This window comes from Rhinolophus ferrumequinum, chromosome 13, assembly GCF_004115265.2.
Source record: "Rhinolophus ferrumequinum isolate MPI-CBG mRhiFer1 chromosome 13, mRhiFer1_v1.p, whole genome shotgun sequence".
In the NCBI taxonomy this organism is placed as follows: domain Eukaryota; kingdom Metazoa; phylum Chordata; class Mammalia; order Chiroptera; family Rhinolophidae; genus Rhinolophus; species Rhinolophus ferrumequinum.
This window is the reverse complement of record NC_046296.1, coordinates 40531198-40549184: the sequence shown is the minus strand read 5'-3', so window position 1 is coordinate 40549184 and position 17987 is coordinate 40531198. Positions and strand designations below refer to the sequence as shown.

The 17987-nt window shown below is 36.3% G+C and overlaps 1 protein-coding gene across 1 annotated transcript in view; it reads left to right on the top strand.

Annotated features, from left to right (window-relative positions):
• The window catches only part of CAMKMT (calmodulin-lysine N-methyltransferase), a 332239-nt gene that overhangs the window by 297176 nt on the left and 17076 nt on the right, over positions 1–17987 (top strand). Inside the window, 1 exon segment of the mRNA XM_033125648.1 lies at positions 11818–11892. Coding sequence (XP_032981539.1) covers positions 11818–11892 — 75 coding nt within the window.

The window sequence follows — 17987 nt, the reverse complement described above, 5'->3', positions numbered from 1 at the left end:
GGCGTCATTCTCTGGTTAATATTAGTTAACAGTTACCAAATTTTTAAAAAATCTATTAAGTATACCCTGCTGTGATATTAACAGTGAGTTTCTACTTAAGAAAAGAAGTTATCTTTGTATGAAAATTGCTAGCGAATTTAGGCTGTGACTTTTATTATTCTTTGATAAACCAGTAATCTTAGTAAACTATAGAATTTGTTATAACTTTTAAGACTTTTTTTATAACACAAATTTTACCTTTATGTAGGCCCCCAGGATTGGCTATTGGCCCCAATGCCCTACTGCTTTTTAAGATTTATATCTTTTCTGAGGCTCATTCTCCTTTAGAGGTTAAATTAGGGGTGTGGACCTGAAGCTGAAGCTGAACAATAATGAATGCCAACTATAATTATATATATATATATATATATATATATATATATATGTATATAGTTACAAGAAGTGGAGTACAGCATTAGGAATTGAGACAGTGGAAATGTAATGGCTCTGTGCGATGTCAGAGGGATAGTGGATGGGGGGAGGGGGGTTCCCACAGTGTGAGGGATATAAATGATAAACGTCTAAGTATTACTTTGTCTCGTGCACCTGAAACTAATTAAAAAATAAATAAATAAATAAATAAATAAACATATATATATATATATAACATGTATTTATTACTGTATATTAAAACAGTTTATAAAGTTAAAAAGCAGTGAAAATGTAAGATTTGATTTTAGATATCTACGTGTACAAGGCAAATAATTTGAAAAGAAAATGGTTTTTGCTGTCAGAGGCTTACTTTTTCTTCCCCCCATCGTAAGTGAAAATGATATTAAGCCTTTTAAATCAGGACACATATCACCTTTAATTTTTGTTTTGTTTTGGTTTCTTTCTTTAGAGTATCTCACCCCAAAATGAATTTGGTAATTGTAAATGACTAAAGAGTCTATATAATGCTGTAATCATAATATTATTTAAGTAAAGGAGATTTAAATATTTTAAGTGAACTAACTCATTAAAAATCTAATTCAAGCACATGCCCTATTTCGGAGTGACCATAAGATATAATAAATAAAGATATAACTAAGAAAAAGATAAATAAATAAATAAATAAATAAATAAATAAATAAATAAGGGGTGTGGAAAATGATGTTTTTAAATGTAAATCCCAGCCAAGTGGAATGCAATTGCTGATTTTCCCAGGGCTTTTGCAGTCTTCTCTCTTTCCTCACTCTTCCTCCTTGAGTCTGGCTGTCACTGCTCCGCAGTATATTCCTCCTTTGTCACCGAAGCCTCTTCATTCTCCTCCTAACACATTTGGTTCCTCCCATCTGGTCTTTGCCAATCTTTTCCCCCTCCTCCTCGCCCATCTAAGCCGTTCCTTCTAGAATGGCTTAATTACCATTTCCCCCTGCCTTCTCAGATTATTTGATCCTGCCCTCATCTGTCCCTTCTTTTAACTTCTGTTGGCCTTACAAATAGTCCCACAGTAAAAACACGGTGTATTATTGTGCAAAGCGTGTTGTGTTCATTGGTTCATTCATTTCTTGACACATATTTTGAACCCCTTCCGTTTGCCAAGACCTGGAGCTGTAGTGATGAACAAGACTGAGAAAGCCCATGCCTTCTTAGAGTTCACATTCTAGCAAAGGGGCATAGATAATTTTCTTGAAGGCAAGGATTCTGCTTAATATGTCCTTGTATTCTCTGAAGCAATTAGTATACTTTATCCCTGGTATATGAAAGGTTTTAAGATTTGTATTTGGAGCACATTTTGAAAGATATGAATCCATAAGCTTTATGGAACCAAATAATTTTTAGTAGAAAAAAGTCAAGTTCTAGAGATTCACACGTCAGTTAACATATCAGATAGCTGACCTTCATTTCAGGATAGGGTTCTTCTCAGGTATATGCGGTGTCTGTAGACACACTGACATTGTGAGTAGGCGTTTATCCGTCCTTTGTCAAGTTGAAGGGGAAGGTTAGTAGACGGTAACTGAGATAAGGAAACTGAGGGCTCTCTTTAAGAAATATTCTGATAAAATGTACCTATTAGTGAGTTTGCTAGAATTATGGTAACAGAATCTTGAGAACTGCTGAGAAGCTTAGAGATGCCACAGTCCCATTTCCTTCTGTTGCTGTCTTGGATATGGAAAAGAAATTATACGTGTATTTTCTCTTACTAACATGTCTTTATTTGCTTGGCAAGTTTATTGAAGGACTCATGTCCCAGTATTTTTCGCTTTTTTTTTTTTTTTTCACTGAAGAAACTAACTCCCAGAGGACTGGTTATCCAGTTTCAGATATTTTGATAGAATTCTTTTTTGTGTGTTAAATTGAGCTAGATTTTAAAATATGGGATGCTGTATTTTTTTAGGGGCCCTCTAAACTGCAGCAAATTCAAACTTAAGGCCTTTTCTTCTAGAATAACATAGTATTGACTCTTTGGACATGCTGGTCCCTACTGTTTACCAAGGTCAAATCTAACTACCAAAAATTGACTACGTTCTCTATCGATAGCCAGGTGTGCTGGTCAGACTGCTGCATCCCCTATGAAAATGTCTCCCAGTTTTAAGAAAAAAAAAATAAAATCCCTTCTCTATAGAAACCGATATCACAGAAGTTAACGTTTCAAACAAAAATGTCTTCATTTTTAAAGCAGTTAGTCACTTTAAAATGGACAAGGGACAATCTTAAAAAATTTTTTTAGAGAATGACCATATCATACTCCATTGATAAAAAATAACTTACTTTTCACTTGAATGATGGACATGATTTGTTGTCAGTATTTTGCTGTTACAATGTTGCTGTGAAACACATCTGTACATAAACTGTTTATTTGTAAGTATATCTAGGGAGCAAGTTTTCAGAAGTAGATTTTGTCTATTCATACCAAATTATGTAAATTATTGACATTGTAATGTATTTTCATATCTGTTAAAACTAGTCCCTTGCCATTATTCTTTCTTTCTAGACTATCCTAAAATTATGTTGGTATTTGTATTATCTTGGCATTTTCATTGAAATATATAATTTACTGAGACTTGACATTTTTATGACTTTGAGTCTTCCTATCCAAGAACGGGGTGCTTCCTTTCTAGTTAAGTTTTTTTTTGTTTTTGTTTTTTAGGTATTTCACTAGCACTTAACATTTTTCTTCATTTTTCTTGTTAAGCTTATTTTTGGAAACTATCACTTTTGTTTCTCTTATAAATGAGATCTTCCATTATATTTCCTAACTGGTTGTTATTTATGTATATATAAACAAAGCTACAGGGTTTTGTGCAGTAAATATTTAGTCACCTCAATGAGTTATTATTTTTAATAGTTTTGTCAGTTTATTCTCTTGAATTTTTTAAACAGTTATATCATGATATCAGTTACAAATGATAACAATTTTGACTTATTTCTGATTCTGTTTTTTACGGAGAGAACTGAATGTTTTATTTTAAAAAATAACTTTACTTTGATTCAGTTAGCCAAGGAGCTTTCAATATAATGAGTTCTTCACTTCCCATATATATTAAAGGAATAAATATGGTCATGGTTAAAAGAGGGGGGAGAAGACATTTAAATATTTGGAATAAATGTAGATATGGGGATGACAATTCAAACAGAAAAGCAGGCTTAGTTTGCTTTTACATATTTGGTTGTTTCATTATTGCTTACCTAACAATTTATAAGGGAAAGTAGCTTTTTAAAATCTAGTGAAAAATTGTAGAAATTCTTGGCTTTTGAGTAGAAATATATATATATTTTATCTTGTTAAGGAATTTTTTATTGACTCCTATTTTTTTGAAGAAAAATATCATAAATAAATAGGGATCTTTAGCAGATGTCTTTTCAGCATGTATAGAGTTGATTAAATTGTTTTTCTTATTTCACCCACAACTATGACAATTCCTTTTCTCTTGAATTTTTAGCTCAATAATTTTTTCTGATTCAGTAAAAAACAGAATCAGAAATAAGTCAAAATTGTTATCATTTGTAATTGATATCATGATATAATTGTTTAAAAAATTCAAGAGAATAAAAGGTTTCCTAATATTAAAACATCTCTGCATTTCTAGTCATTTGGTCATGGTGTCTTAATTCTTCTTTTAACGGGCTGCTATATTCTAATAATATGTTATCTGGGATTTTTTCAATAACGACTTTATTGAGCTATAATTCACATACTATACAATTCACCCACTTAATTTGTATACAATTCAATGACTTTTAGTGTATTCACAGAGTTGTGCAACCACAATCGATTTTAGAACATTTTCATCATCCCAAAAGAACCCCCATACCCGTTAGCAGTCACTCCCCATTTCCTTCCACCCTTTCTCCTTCTCAATGCTAGACAACCACTAATCTACTTTCTGCCTGTTTGGATTTTCTTATTCTGGACATTTCACATAAATGGAATCAGATGATAGGTGGTCTTTCATGTCTGGCTTCTTTCACTTAACACAGTGTTTTGAGGTTTAACATGTATGAGGATGGCATTAGTTTTTATGGCTGAATAATATTCCATTGGATGGATACACTAGTACATTTCATTTATACACTCATCAGTTGATGGATGTCTGGGTTTTTTCCCTTTTTTGGCTCTTATGAATAATGCTGCTATGAACATTTGTGTACAAGTTTTTGTGACAAGTTTCATTTCTCTTGGGTGTATATGGTCATATGGTAAATCTAGTTTATCCTTTTGAGGAACTCCAGACTGTTTTCCAAGGAAGTTGTACCATTTTACATTCACACCAGCAGTGTATAATGCCGTCTGAGTTTTTTGCATTGATATTCATCAATAACAATTGGTCCATAATTTTATTGTGCAATCTTTATTAGATTTTCATCTCACTGGTATACTGGCTTCTTAAAAGAATTTGGAGGCTTTTCTTGTCTTTTGAACCACCTAATGTGGGTCACCCTAAGTTGCTACTATAATACTATATCAGGACAGTTTTTACTCCATTATTTTGGAAGTTATAGTTTGAAATTGACAAGAAATAGCAAAGTTCCTATATTAAAATGCACTGTACTTGAAAGTTTACACATTAGAAATATAAAGGGAAAAGAAGAAAAATAAGTGAAAACACCAAAAAGCAATAATGAATTTTGTGATTTCACATCAAATGGCATATAGTTGTAATCTGGTATGAAATTAGAACTAATTCTAATTTTTTATTGTCACTTTGTTTCTACCATGTAAGTGTGGGGACAGATTCCCAGAGAGCAGTTTCCAGATTCTCGGCCTCACGAGAAAAGGTGCTGGCTCGGTTATTAGATGGCCATCAGCTATAATCAGATGGCCATCTGCTGTGGCTGGGTGGCCATCAGCTGTTACCGGTTAGCCATGAGCCACTAATATAACTGTCGTGGCTACGCTAGGGGGTTAGTTGGTTGGCAGAGAAGCGGACGGTGGATTGCAGCTAGCAAGTGCGGTTAGCAAGTGGATTGTGGATTGCGGGTAGTGTTGATCCTACCTCCTGTGTCTCGCCCAGCCGCCAGCGAGACTGGGGTGCAGGAAGACCCTTTGTTGGGGTACTGGAGGATGTTTGCTTTTGTGTCTCGACCAGACACCATCGACAATATAGTGGTATGGACTCCCCTATCTATGGCTCCATTGTTGTTCCTTTTATGCCTCACCATATCCTGCGTTCTTGTGCGGGGAGTGGGAGCTGAGTCCCTGCATCACAATAATTTAATCAGCTGTCATAATCATAGAATCAGATATATTTGAAATGGAAAATATAATTAGTAAAGTAATTACTACCTTTCATCCCAAGATCTCAAAACCCTTTCCCTGTTCTCCTTAACCGGTAGAGACTATACCAGCCACCAACATACGGGGTCTGAATGTTAGGCAAATCTGTCTTCGTTTCGGACTCTGAAATAAGTTTATTTCAACTAAATTACAGACAAAAATACAGAGCCATAGGGTGAGATCAGCTTTAAAGTGAGGCCACAAACAAAGAAGTGATAAGCTGGAGCCACGATTCTCAAACTTTAGTTTCAGAATCATTTGTAGAGCTTTTTATGACCCAGATTACTGGGCCCCATTCTCTGAAAGACTGAGGTGGAGCCCAAGTCTGCATTTCTAACAGGTTCCCAGGTGACTCTGATGTTGCTCGTCTGGAGACCTCACTTGAGAACTGTGAACTAGAGTTCTCTCAGAGTTTCTCATTCAATTCTGTAGTGTTTCACAGTTTTAAAGGTGTCCAGATTTCCATTCATGAAAGCCACTCCCATCCACTGTATTCTTCAGTTTATTTTATAGAGGTCATGTATTCACAAAGAAAGGACAGGAGCTAACCTAACAGTCAACACTCAATTGTCTGTTCTTAACCAATCTTCTAGATCTTCTGAGGTAAAAATTTCATTTAGACCCAATTTTACTTCCTCCTTCCCTTTCTCCAAGCTTTATTTCTAGTCTGGAAATGTAAACGAATTTCATTTCAGGATAACATCAACAAAGTCGGTCAGGTAATCTCTTTCCAGGGATTCACATAAATGAAATGCTGCTTTGGTTCATCTGTGATGGTGCCTCCTTCCCTTAGCAACCCAGCAGGGAGTGTTCTTAATCAATCCTCTCTTTAGGGCCACCCTCTTTGAAAAATTCCCCTTTTGAAAATAAAGACATTTGATACATGCAACTAAAGTGTAGACATGTGGACAAAGAGTACTCTCAATCCAAATCCATACAGGTAAAGATCTTCTGGAACAGCGTTTCTCAAAGTGGTCCGTGACCCATCTTCATGGGAATTACCTGTAGTACTTATTTCAAAAACAAAGGTTTCTTACTGAATTGGACTCCCTGGGGTTGAGGTTCATGAATCTGACATTTTAGTAACCTGCTCAGGTGATCCTAACCTGTCTGGAGCTCCGACCACACTTTGATAAGCCCATTTTATCCCTAGAGTTGCCATTCTGTGTAGCATCCCAGCTGAACCGCACAAAAGTGACTCTGGGTGTCCTGCTGTCTATCCCTCAGAGAGGTATATTTTTACCTTTTTTCATGTGAGGGCTTTATTCCTCACCTGGGACTCTGAAATTTTATGGTGTCGTCTTAATGAAGATGTGAACGGCAGTGGAAAGGGGGAAATGATATAAATAAGACAGCAATTCTGATTAGTTCCTTGTTTAAGTCCCAGCCTTCAGTTGTTGAGATTCAAGGAGAAGCACACAGTAGAGGCAGAAGAGGCCTTTTAGGTAATCCCCCAGAGGTAGACTGTGTGCCCACCTCTGCACCCATTTGTAATGGAGATTTTTGTTTGGCTGTCACAATGACTTAAAGGTTACCCCTACTACTGGAGAGAGCAGAGATTATAAATATTTATAATGCAACAGGAAATCCTTTACATCAAAAATTGTCCCGTCCCAAATACCAACACTATCTCAGGTTAGAAACACCAATTTCAAAACAGTTCAAAAAAATGGAGATGCAGAGATATTTCTTGGATCTCTTGTATCACGTTGCCTTGTTTTGTTTTTTGGACTTTAAAAATTTTTTTTTCTATATCTGTCTTATATACACTTTTCTCTAAATGAGGGCATGGAATTAATTTTGCTAATGAACAACATTTTTTGCCCAAACTATTTAAGTTAGCTGCTATTCTAGTCCAACTTGTGTTATTTGGTTCAATGTAATAAAATGTAATTTAGAGTCTGCTGTGTGTAGGGCACTGTGAAGGGCTCTTTAGGGGTTACAAAGATGAGTAAGGTGAGGTTTTTGCCTTAGGAACCTCAAGCTATCCAGATGAGAGATAGACACTTGTCCAGCTACCAGGATGTATGACATGGGTTTAACGTGCTATGTAATTATAAATAGACTGTCAGCCAATTTAACGTAGAGGAATCTGAGAAAGCTTCATGGAGGAGGTGGCCCTTGAGCTGAGATTTAGCAAATGGAAGGTAAAGGGAAGAAAGCAGTTGAAGAGGGCATTCTAGGCATGAAAACGGAGGGTGGGGAATAATCAAAGGCATCAAAGTAGAAAAGATGTGTCCAGGCACATTTACTTATCTGGTGTGATGAATGGGGAGAGGCTAGAGGCAGACAGACCAGTTGCGAAGTCATTGCATTGGGGTAAATGGAGGAGTGGAAAAGAGCATGTAAAGGGACTTCTGAGGTGCCAAGCAAAAGTTCTCTGTCGTCATCTGAATGGCAGTTACAAGAATATTTGCCTCATAATAATTACTTAAGGCATATATTTGTTTCATGTGGTTTTTCTGTGTCATTGTTTCATTTTACGATGAAAATGGGTTGTTGTTTTTCAAGTCACCTCAGTGGTTCCAGAGAAGGTGAAAGAGGTAGTCCAGGCCTGAATGAGAGTAGGAAATGGTGAGCAAATATGGGGGCCATTCCAGAGAAAGGACTGTACGTGGGAAGGAAAAAAAAAATAGAGGAGTAGTAAGAGAGCAGATAGATATCTGAAACCATCTATTTTACCTTTTTTAAAAAATATATTTTAATGGCTATATAATTCTAGGTTGACAATTTTTTTCCTTTCAGTACTTTAAAGATGTCACTACATGGTCTTCTAATTTGCGTATTTCTCACAAGAAATATGTGGTCATCATTATCTTTATTTTTATATAATGTATCTTTTTCCCCCCTCTGGGTTCTTTTCAGATTTTCTCTTTATCTCTGCTTTTGGGCAATTTGATTAGATTATTTTGTGCCTTGTAGTTTTGTGTGTGTGTGTTTCTTGTGCTTGGAGTTTGTTGGAATTTCTTGATCTGTGGATTAATAGTTTTTATTAAGTTTGGAAATATTTCAGCAATTATTTCTTCAAATATTTTTCTGCCTCTTCCTTTCTTCTTTGGGGACTCCAATTACACATATATTAGACCACTTAAATTTGCCCCACAACTTATTCATTAATGCTCTTTTTATTTCTATTCTTTTTTTCCTCTCTTATTTAATTTTGAACACTTTCTATTGCTTTGTCTTCATGTTTACTAATCTTTCCTTCTGTGATGTTGAATGTATTTTTGTTGTTAATCCTATCTAATATATTTTTCCTCTCAGATATTGTAGTTTTCATTTTTAGAAGTTTGATCTGGGATATTAAAAATATCTTTCACAACTCTTTTCAAGTTTTTAAATAAAATGAATACCATTATGATAATTATATTAATGCCTTTGTCTGCTAATTCTAATATCTGTGTTGGGTTTAGATTGTGTTCAATTGTTTGATTTGTCTCCTCATTATGAGTGGTATTATTTCAATTATTTGCATGTCTGGTAATCTTTGATTGCATGCCAGGTATTTTCAATTTTACCTTATTTTACCTTATTGGCATCTGAATGTTTTTGTACTCCTGTAAATGTTTTTGAGTTCTGTTCTGGGATACAATTATTTTGAAATAATTCGATCATTTTTGGTCTTGCTTTTAAGATTTGTTAGGCAGAAGCAGAGCAGCATTTAATCTAGGGCTAATTATTTCCCACTACTGAGACAAGACCCAGCTGAGGACTCTACTCTTTGCCCTGTGTATTATAAGGTTTTCTAGTCTGGCTGCGGAAACAGGTACTATTCCTGGCTTTGTGTGAACACTGGACCAGTTCCCTCCAATCCTCTCAGATGGTTCTTTTCTCAACCTTAAGTAGTTTCCTCATATACTTGTATCAATCAGTACTCTGCAGATACTCCAGGGGGACTATCCACAGATCTTTGGAACTGTCTCTCTGTACAACATTTTCCTACCTGCTACTCTATACTGGGAACTGTAACTGCCTTGGCTTCCTCAGACTCTCCGCTCCTTCTCTTTAGTTCAGGGAGACCATCTGGTTCCACCTTAGTTCTCATTCCCTGTGTTGTGGCTTGGAAACTCTCTCAAGGCAGTAACATAGGGAATGAGAAGCCTCATTTCATTTTTGCCCCCTCTCTCAAGGATCACTGTCCTTTGTTGCTAATTTTTAGTTTCTTAAAAACTATTGTCTTATATATTTTGTGTAGTTTTGGGGGGATGAATTATTTCAGGCAGTAGGGTAAATGAGGTCCTTGTTACTCTATCCTTGCCATAAGCAGAAATCCTTAGAAAGCATTTTACATGGCCTCGATGTCTGGCTAAACTACACATTCTATTCATGGGACCACTTAATATAGGAATCTCTATTTCTTGAGTGCCTTTTGTGTGCCAGGCACTATGCTAGGTACATTTACACATTTAGCTCAATCTACTTATTGCCAATACATTCATATAATATATTTATTGAACGAACAGCTGTTATGTGCCAGGGACTGTTTTCAGTAATGAAAATACATCATGGTACAAAAACAGATTTTTAAAATCCCTGTCCCTGGGGTGCTTATGTTCTACTGGAGAAAGAGAGAATAAATTAATTATTTAGTTATGTAGCACACTGAAGGGTAATAACTGTTATAGGAAAATAAAGAGCAGATTAAGGGGTTCAAGAGTACAGGAGTGGAAATGAATATTGCAGTTTTAAGTAGAACGATCAGGATAGGCTTCTCTGAGAAGGTAACACATTTGAGCAAAGACTTGAAGAAGGTGAGGGAATGAGACTTGGGGATAGCTGAAAGAAGAGCATTCACACAGAGGAAGCAGCCAATTTAAAGACCCTAAGTCAGAAGCATGCCTGACGTATTCAAGAAACCATAAGAAGACCATGTTGCTAGAGCAAAGAGCAAGGAGAAGAGTAATAGGAGATGAGGTCAGCATGGTAACTAAATTGAATAGGGTCTTATAGGTCATTGTAAGGACTGGGTTTTATTCTGAGTGAAGAAAGGAGCCATTACAAGGTAGTAAGTAGAGAAGTCTCGTGATGTGATATATGTCTCAAAAGGATCATTCCGGCTGCTCTCTTGAGCAGAGATTGTAGGGTGATGGGTGGAAGTAGGAAGACCAATTAGGTGACTATGCAATAATTCAGATGAGAGGTGATGTTAGTTTTTTTCCAGGGAGGAAGCAATGGAGATAGAGAAAAGTTGGATTTTTGACATATTCCGAGGATAGGACTAATTGCATTTGCTGGCGTATCCAATGTGGGTCAAGGTTTTTGGCCTAAGCAATTGCAAAGATGGAATTAATTGACAAGTTGAAGAAGACTGAGCATAAAAATGCATTTGGGAAGAATTTAATATTGGACACATTAGGTTTGAGATGTCTGTTAGATACCCAAGTGGAAATGTTAAAATAGGAAGTTGGATATATGAATCTGGAGTTCATGGGAGAATTGCAAGCTGATAGGTTAAGTAAGATGAAGACTAAGAACTGACCTGAATTCAGAAATGTGGAGATTTTGGTGAGTTTAAACCCTGATCCTCTTATGGATACTAAGTATCAGGATGGGTGAATTTTAAAATGTGCCTAAAAACTGAGAACTACTAAATGAAAATTGGCTTTTCTTCCATCTTGCCAAATTGCTTATTTCATCAATAAGAAATGCAACTGACAAGCCAGGCAATGTGGACATACACTAAGTTTCACACCATTTGTTTTTATAAATTTGTTTTCCAGTCAGATGGGGCATACTTTGATTTTAATATGTACCTCATCGATGGTAAGAGTCTAAATTCATTCTAATGATTGTGGTAAAGATACTTTTCTCTAGTTCATCTCCAAAAACCTATAAAAACTAGCAAAACCTTAACTATTGTATTTAAGTAGAGAATTCTTCCTATTGTAGATTTGAAGACTAAATAAAATATAGAACAGACAGTTACATTCCTAGTTTTTTTATCACACCTTTTGAGATAATTTATATATACCTTTTAAATAATTTCAAGTGGCACAAAAAAAATAATGTTAATAGCTCAAAATCAAAAGTAAAATAAAAAAGCCAAGTATAATTTTAAAAATCTTTTTCTTTTCAAGCGTTTTACGATGGGATAATGAGACAGATGTCTCTCAACTGGAAGGACATTTTGACATAGTTATGTGTGCTGACTGGTAAGTACATAAAAATCATAAAACTGTTAGAAAAAATAGCTTTGCTGGAGTAATTGGGCTGTGCTGCTTTGCTGACGGCTAAGCAAAGTCAACAAATGAAGCACAAAGCCACCTTAACCTCAACAAATTAATATTCATCTCCATGTGACAGTTATAAGGTAGTCTTCTATCACACAGTAACTTCTACCACATTATTTCCCAAAGATTGATTTTGAGAAGCATTTCCATTTTCTGGAATTGCCTCTGTTTCATGCTTGACGTATCAGTAAATGGACGACTTAGGCAAATTGCAAATAATTATGGCTCAGAGAGGAATAGTCTGGAGAAAAAGGAGTTTATCAACACAAACAGCTCAATTAGCTTACTTCTTAGGAGAGATCTGACTATTGATATAAGGGAATATATGTATGTGTGCACACATATATACGCTCCAGCAAATAAACATATCTGTGGAATATCTTCAGGGAAATAGCTTCTCTCAAAATGTATGTTTGCTATCTAATATTTTCAATGTGTTCAATTATGATATTTAATTATACATAAAATAAGAATTATAAAATTACATTTTATTGTTATGCAAATGCTAATATTAACATCTCTGTCAGATTTTTAAAAATAATTCACACATTTTGTCTTCTCTTTTAGCCCAGTCTACTTACTGCTAATGAAAGTCTGATCCTAAGTTAAAGGATAAATATGTATCAAACCTCAATAATTATTTCAACTAATCTTATGTAATTTTTTCATGCCTGTTGAATAATTATTTCAGCATATGAGAAACATTGACAATTCACACGTATTTTCCCTAAAAGTAAGATCTTATTTGTATTTTTATCATTATGCTTTTTAATGACACTTTAGATTTGAAAACACAAGTTCAGATTCTGAAGAAGTTCTATTACATTGATAAACCCAATCATAAGATCCGGAACCTGAAAACGACTTTCCCTATCAGAGAGTTAAATGAATGGAATGAAATTTTTAAGAAGTCTTTATTAATATTATTATTATTATTAAATACGCTTTTCAATGGGTAACTATTCTACGTAAGTCAATGAAATTAGATTTGCTTTCTTTTTTCTTCTGAAAAACACTTCAAATATTTTGTTTTATTTTTAGCTGAGGTTTTCTAGTTTTCCATAGCCCTTTTAGTCTCTTTGAACCCAATTTCAGAAAACCTGTTCCCAAAAGGGGAGAAACAGATTCCTGATTAATCATTGTTATTGTCTCTCAATGTTACATACCTCATCTAATAAAAAATAAGGCACTAAAACCTCACCATATGATTTGAGCAAGTAATTTAGTAAATGCTTTTCCTCACCAAATATGAGAAAGGATCCTCCAGGTTTCATTGCACAGATGAAGATAATGCTGGCAGGATTAGATCAGATTAAGCATGAAAGTCAGATCAGAGAGCAGCAGAAAGAGGGAAGGAGGGCAGCATCTTCTTGGAGGTTTAGACAAGGGTCGCACATGGATGTGCTCCGATTATGTGTGGAAAGTCAGATCTGGCTGAGAGATTTAGAGTTAAATTTGTCCTTTGCACAAATATCAAAACAGTCTGGCTTTGTCATACCTTGTGTAGTGGACCCTCACACCATGTCATCCTATTTGTACCAGAGAGACAAGCAGAGGAAGTAAGATTTAAGCTCTTTTTTGATTAATGTTCTCAGTTAGGTTAAAAATAGCCAGACAATATGTTTGAAAAATAGTCCTTTTTCCCTAACCAACAACAAGGTCACGTACAACTGATATACATAATGTATATTCAGTTAAGGCTTTCATTACAAATATATAACAAATACAGTGTGTACACACACACACACACACACACACACACTCACACTCACGCACACACACATCCAGGGGCTATGTGAGGACTTATGAATTCAAATGAACTAAATATACCAAGTTTCATTTTATAAATGGCTTTTCTATGCATGAATTAAGGGTGTTTTTCCTGGTCTTCTAAGTGCCAGAATGTCAGCCTGGTTATAATTTCCCATTTATAAATGTGAAACATTAAACTACTCTCACTGCGCCGCTGATATTATTTCCAAAAGAAATGCTTTGGTAATGGTGTCTCTTCATTATTCACAGGGATGGCTAAGCTGCTTAGAAACTTAGAAAGTACAGTGAGGTTTATAATATGCGTGTTGTGCATATAGCAGTGAAGCCCAGGGATCCATGAGTTCTTTATGTCCTGTTAGTTTGACGTTTCTCTATCCAAGTTACTGCCTGGATGTGGCTTCTAAGGGCAGGCAGGCAGACCATGCTGCTTTTTTTTTTTTTTTTTTTTTAAGAATGTCACAGAGGAGGAAGAGAAAGCTCCCTTTAGACACTACCTCCAAGATGAAACCTGAAATACTCCGTGCCAAAAATAGGTGCCACACATAAATAGATCACGTTAAGTCTCACACCATCCTTTAGTCATTGTCAGTCAATGAGATCTGGATGAGGCCACAGGGATATGAAGCAAGAGTTGGAGTGCAAATATTAGGTACATGGATTAAATCCTTACTGAAGCATTTCCAGCAAGGGTGGCATTGTCTGATTCCCTGAATAGCTAACCAGTGGTACTGCTTGATCCCATTTACATGAAAACAAGCTCTATTCACAAACCTATTCCAAACCCACACTGTGGTTCAAGTAAAATGCACATGATTACAACAAGCGGTGATATGTTTGTGTTCTCAAATCATTCATATATTCATATATTTACATTCAAACATTCATAAACCTGTGGGCAATGGGCGAGATAACTCATTTCCCAGAAGAGACAGTCCCTTGGTTCACATCTAAATTATTAGCTCAACTAGATTATAAAATAAAAAGGCAAACTGTGAAAGCTAGTCATTATTTCACCATTCAGCATTTTTGACAATGAAATATAGTTTCGTGGTTCAACAGTTCCTAAATAACATGTAAAATGTCAACTTGGAAAATAAACAGAAGGAAAAATCGAGGTACAGCCACACCTGCAAAAGGATGCTGTTGACAAACATCAAAATATTAGAATATTTAACCATAGGTGTAGGAAAAAACCCGCCTATTAAGTTTCTTGGTTGACTTGTTTCATGTCGAATGTAATGGAAGTGTTCCTTTCTGCTGGAATGTCGTCCAGCCCAGTGCTTTGCAGAGTTTAGACTCGTGAGTGATTGTTAATTTTAAGCCTGCCTTTCCAGACTCCTGTTCAATCACAATAACCTAAGAGTCTGGAAGTAAGGTTGTTTTTTTTTCATATACAATAAATCAAATGAATGCTTTCATTCAGTGTTTGATGGCTTTCCAGTTTATTGTAGCAATGCAAAAATAAAAATGATTCTGTACATTTGAATTCTCTAAAGGCTTGGAAAGCAAATCTGAAATGCCACCCATAGCCTGACGCGTGGAGCTAGGTATGTAGGTCAGTCAGCACCGTATCTGCATGCCTGCAGCCTGAGACTTTGGAAAGAAATGGGAGAAGGTGTATCACCTCACTTGCTCTCTGAGCATTACTACTAACTATGTATGCTGGGTTGTTTTTTTCTTTCTTTCTTTCTTTCTTTCTTTCTTTCTTTCTTTCTTTCTTTCTTTCTTTCTTTCTTTTTAATCATTTTTTTACTTTACTAGCAATGATGAAAAAGTTTGGTTTTTAGGGTGTTTACATGAAAAAAATTTTCCCCCCTCAAAATAGGCTCTAGAATTTCTGTGTTTTCTTCCAGATGCTGTAATCATGGATAATTCTAAATCACGACTCACAGACCTTTACACCTGAAAAGATCTTTAACCCAAATGTAGTCAGCCCTTTCACCTCAGTCCCAGGAAACTCAGTCCCAAAGAAGATACACAAAATGCCAAAGATCTTACTACCTACGGGGCAGAGCCAAATGAGATCAGAATACGGCATCCGTGCCAGCTCCCACAGCAATCAATTGATAACCACTGATAGAGGCCATTCTTCAGCTGAAAGTTAATCTGAAACAGTGAATTTAACTTAGCACATTTCACCTTGAAAATTACATAGAGGTCTTCCTTTTTGTGGAAAGTGACAGAGAAATGCCTCCTTATTCTCTGCACTAATTACTTTCCCTATGAGAGGAGGTGTAAATGCTGGGTGCTTTGCATAAAACTCTGATTCTAAGGGAGGTGATGAAAATGGCCCTGCACCTTTCCTTTGTCATAAAATCTGTGATTCAGATCAAAAGAACAAAGCAAGTGTTGATTCCACAGGTGAATTATATAGAGAGGGTGTGTGTGTGTGTGTGTTTTAATGGCCAAAGCAGACTGACGGTCAATGTCTTTTGATCAGTAACTGAAGGGAGAGTTGAAATGGTATCTCCATCCCAATCGCTGACCCACTCAGCCTTTTTTAATAGATCCACTTAAGCTACTGCTGTTCTCTGAGCCCATTAGGACTTATTTAAGGGGTGAATTTTCAGGAGATTATGTATCACTCCCACTAAAGCACATTGAAATTGCTCACATGACATATCTTACAAAGTGTTATAAATTCTGCATCAGAGCTAAGGAGAAAGGTGAGCTTGCGTGAAATAAAGATCTATTAGAGAATCACAACAATTACTTTTGGGAAATTTGATTTGGAGTGATGGAATAGACAACATTATCTTTCAAATAACTGTTTGGAATGTGTCCTGTGTGTTAAGCTGCATTTTCCAGGAAGCTGTGATGTTAATATCTGTGTCACCATTAGCAACGTTACGTAGAAATAGTATTTTATAAGGTTATGTTTTAAACTCAGCTTTGAAGATGCTGTTTCTTTATTCTAACAATCTTGCCAGCTCTTAGGACGCACCGGTATAAACCGAGCATGGTCTTTTGCTTAATCTGTGGATCCCAACCAGCCAGGGCTCCAGTAGGCCTGAGGACATGACAGAGATATTTTCTCACCATGGTCTTCTTAAAAAACAAAACCAGAATGCTTAGTTATTAAAGCTTTAGATATTATGAGCTCACTAAAAAATAGGTGTTTAGTCCTGAAGAGAAAAAACTGAAAACACTTAGATACAGTTTGATTCTTTCTTATCAGTCTCTAATGGTTAGTAATCACTGATGAATATGACTTAAAGGCAAATTGTTATAGCATTTGAATGAAACATATTCTGTGCTCTAAGTTTTAAGTATGTTTTTGTATGGAACGATAAGAAAGTTTTCCCGTGGGTAAATCAGGTTATCCTGATTGGTGGATGGAATGGGATAAGTCAGATTCCCGTTCTATTCATAGACATGATATCTAGCTCATCTTAAGAGTGTTCTTTTTCCGTTGCTCAAAGCATTCTTTTACAGATGAACCTTCTAATCAGGTCATGATGAAACGTCTCATAAACGTCTCTCCCCATCCCTCCTTCTCAAATGAGAGGGTTGGCAGAGAACCTAGTCTGGTGAAACTACCTAAATGCTGATTCTTCCTTAACAATACCCGTAAAGGAATAGGTACAGCCTGTTCTAGGACCATTGAAACTAACACCCTACGTACACGAGCTCCTCAATGTTAAGGACTGTGCTGTCCTGCCAGTCAGGCAGCAAGTGACTGTTGATTGAGTCCCTTCTATGTGTGCACACCGTGCTAGACCTAGCGATGCATAAACGAGTACTGACTGGAAGCTCCTTGAGGACGGGACCTTGGTCTTATCCATAGCTTCTTTCCAATGCCTAAAACAGCACCTGGGATATAGTAGGTGATCAACAAGTATGTGTCAACTAACATATATTATTAATTTGATTCCCACCAAAGCCACATAGTTCGGCCTTTATTGACAAAGAAACAGAGGTCTCATGTGAAGTGACTTGCCCAAGGTAACGTAGAAAGGTCGGAGCCAGAGCTCTGTTAAACCATGAACTACACTCCCCCCTCGCCTGCAACGTAGCTGCACATAGCAGCCCTCCTACCAACAGCTGATACTCACCCTTCACTCCGAGAAGGATGAGGCAGGGCCCTGGAGTAGGCCGTACTTACTCACGCTATGTGAGGAGCGGGGTGGCCAAGTCAGAGGGGCCTGCACCAAACTGCAGTACTAGAAAAGGGAGCAGGGGCCCTGCTTAGGACCTTCATGGGACGGCTCATGCACAAGGTTTCCCAACGTTCTAACCTGCGA